Source organism: Limulus polyphemus, unplaced genomic scaffold (assembly GCF_000517525.1).
Source record: "Limulus polyphemus unplaced genomic scaffold, Limulus_polyphemus-2.1.2 Scaffold1989, whole genome shotgun sequence".
Taxonomy (NCBI): Eukaryota; Metazoa; Arthropoda; class Merostomata; order Xiphosura; family Limulidae; genus Limulus; species Limulus polyphemus.
In genome coordinates, this window is record NW_013667599.1 from 178,157 (window position 1) to 181,521 (window position 3,365).

The 3,365-nt window shown below is 39.7% G+C and overlaps 1 protein-coding gene across 1 annotated transcript in view; it reads left to right on the plus strand.

Annotated features, from left to right (window-relative positions):
• The first annotated feature begins 603 nt into the window (after positions 1–603).
• The window catches only part of LOC111087301, a 27,906-nt gene continuing 25,144 nt past the window's right edge, over positions 604–3,365 (plus strand). Inside the window, exon 1 of the mRNA XM_022393505.1 lies at positions 604–1,802. Within this exon, the coding sequence (XP_022249213.1) occupies positions 693–1,802 (1,110 nt within the window). The 5' untranslated portion in view covers positions 604–692. The remainder of the gene's footprint in view (positions 1,803–3,365) is intronic.

Sequence of the window (3,365 nt, forward strand, 5' to 3'; positions counted from 1 at the left end):
ATATATATATATATATATATATATAAAGGGAGAGGTGTGGAGAAATAGCAGCAGTGTTTCTCGCTCTTTTTACTCAGGCCCGGCATGGCCAGGTGGTTATGGCGCTCGACTCGCAATCTGAGGGTCGGGGGTTCGAATCCCCGTCACACTAAACATGCTCGCCCTTTCAGCCGTGGAGGCGTTAGAATGTGACGGTCAATCCCACTGTTCGTTGGTAAAAGAGTAGGCGGTGGGTGGTGATGATTAGCTACCTTCCCACTGCTAAATTAGGGACGGCTAGCCCTCGTGTAGCTTTACGCGAAATCCATAACAAACTCTTTTTACTCTCGGACGTTTTTAAACGGTTCAAGAGAGTCCCCGATGATTTGAACGATTTCAGAATTTAAGACTTACGTAACAGATAATAATTATGTAATGTATGATCTAGTTATTTCTTTATTAACTGTACATTTGATGTGCTTGCGAAATAGTAACAAAGATGTATTTACTTTTACAAATGGTAACTTTTTTTTGTTTTTTTGTGGATTACAGATTTTCTGTTTCACAGTAACCTTTCAGAAATTTTATATAGAATAACATATTTTTTTTTTCTCAACAAATAGGAAAGAAGAGGAAAACTAATTTCGAGAACTAGCCAATCCGATGCAACCAAAGAACCTATTGTTGCCCCTATTAAAATAGCTTCTTCTGCTATGCGAGCTCCTGGTAGAAAGACAGGGCACGAGCAGCAAGGACACGAAATACCAGAAGAATTTGTTTTCGATAACCACGAGCTGTGTCTACTAAACTTTTGTGACATCCCACTGGAAGTTGGTAAAAATCGCAGGATGCGAAAATCGGCCAAACTTAAGACCGTGTCCATCATAGACACGCTTAGCGAACTTGCACAGGGAGCTGCGGATCGGGAGGACGGTTCCGGATCTCATCCGGTAGTCGGCAGAGGAAGAAATCGAAGAAAAAATTCCCATTTAGATTTTCCAGAAAAAACCATTCTTCCTCGATGGGAAATCCAAAGGAGAGGAATTCCTGAGCATCCCAAGGACATCCAAACCGACCTAGCATATACCACTAATTATCCTGCTACTGTTCATATGGATAGAGATTGGTCCCTGTTAGACTCTCGTCAGACGAGACACCAAGAATCGAACTCCTCGAGTCGTGACTTGCGCGTGGGAGAGACGTACACTTTATCCACGTCTCAAGGAAAATCGAAACCTCGCATGCCAATTACAAACTCATCTAGTCCCTCCGAAGACGCCAATAGTGTGTCATCTCGGCATTATAAGTCCGGGAAGTGTCGTGGGGCGATAGATCCGAGTCACGTGCTTGGGGGCTCACTGAAAAGAACCTTGAAACAGCTACGAAAGGCCGTATCTTCTACAGTGGTGGGAGAGGAAGGCATGTTTTTTGATGAGAAACAGAATTTGAAAGTAAGACGTCATCACGGGAAGCGACTAGATAGAGACTATGCTCGTTTGTGCTTGTCTGATAGTGAACTTAGGACCGGTGATCTTAAAAGTTTACCAAGTGACGTCACTTCCGTTTTGTCTGTTCGTAATCCATGTACACATAGTAAGTCACGTGTATTTCATTCTGGGCTAGACGTTGTCGCTACGAAAAGTGTTGATAATTTTAAGCCTAATCTCGTTACTAACACTTCGGTAAACAAGTCCCGAGAACTAGCTCCGACGCAGAGGATTTCCCAATCAAAGGTAGGGGGCGCTTCAAGACGATGGTCTCGTGCACCAGAATGGATTCGATCGATTTTTACAGCTGCAAAAAAAGGAGAGTTAGAAATTCTGGTAGGTAATAATTCTTTTTTTGTGTGTGTGTGTAATGTAGTGTAATATGTGTTTTCGGAAATATTTTCCTGTTGTTATACTAGGGCATGATGTATAATTGAATATTTAAATATGCAGGAATAATAAAAATAATAATAATGTGGGCAAAACGATTCGTTTTGAATGAAAAATGGATTTATCTCACTCGGTCGTTTGAATGGAGTGAGGTCTCTCCTCACTTTACCTAACGGTACGACGGTACTCAACGTTAGTTAGGTGAGATTTATGAATGGAGTGAGTACCGTTAAGTAAAGTGAGGAGAGACCAACGTTGAGTACCGTCAGTTAGGTGAGATTTATTTGCGCGAAATTCACAAACAAATCTCACCTAATTGACGGAACTCAATTTTATCAAAATTTCGTTTACATTTGCTGTTATCACTTTTTAAGCTTTGCTAAAAATCTCAAATTTGAGATATTTACTTCACAATACCATTGTTACGGCTTTATTTTGTCACCATGGAAACAAGGAAGAACTAATAAGTTCTGCCAATATTACATCGTTAATGTAATCTTAATTAACCACGTGCAATAATTATGTAAAAAATATTCGCTAATAAATATATGTAATAGTGTACAAAGTTATATATTTACACAATATTCCAGCAAGAGGCAGGCTTTGTATTATGATTTTAAACTTTCAGTGCTGACTCAAGGATGGAAACCAGGATACAAAACTTACTTTAAATTATAGTAACTGAAAATAAGCTACACGAAGGCTATCTGCGCTACCCTTCCCCAGTTTAGCAGTGTAACACTAGAGGGGAAGGTAGCTAGTCATCACCATCCACCGCCAAATCTTGGGCTACTCTTTTACCAACGAATAGTGGGATTGACCGTCACATTATAACGCCATCACAGTTGAAAGGGCGAGCATGTTTGGTGGAACGGGGATTCGAAACCGCGACCCTCAGATTGCGAGTCGAGCGTCCTAACCACCAGGCCACGCCAGGCCCTACTATATTTTCAAATCAGTTTTGTAACCTGTGGCGTTCATAAACCCTTTAAGACGAAACGTCGGGTTGAAACGTGTAGACTTTTTTTTCTTTTTTTTTGCGATGTTCGAGTAAGGGGGTACACTTTTTTATTTTAGATCGCCAGATGGAACTTGCTCATTTGGAGTAGATTTATGAATAGTGATAGTATTCAAAGTTTAACTGGAAGAATGAAAGAACAAAAACGAACATTCGAATCCTTTCTTTTTTTCATCTCTTTATGTTGTACCGGGATATACGAGTCGAACTGGAATCATGCATAACACCAAGTTTAATTATTGACGTCTTAACTGCCTACATTTGATAATAAAACCTTTAACATAACTAAAACAGCTGTGGGTCATATTCTTGAAATTCTGAAACATCCTTTATATCAAATGGAATAAAACTTAGCGTAATCCAGTTGTGTAGATTTGGTAATAACACCTACTGTAACTGGATTACACTAGATGTTATTACCAAATCTACACAACTGGATTACACTAGATGTTATTACCAAATCTACACAACTGGATTTGTGTAGATTTGGT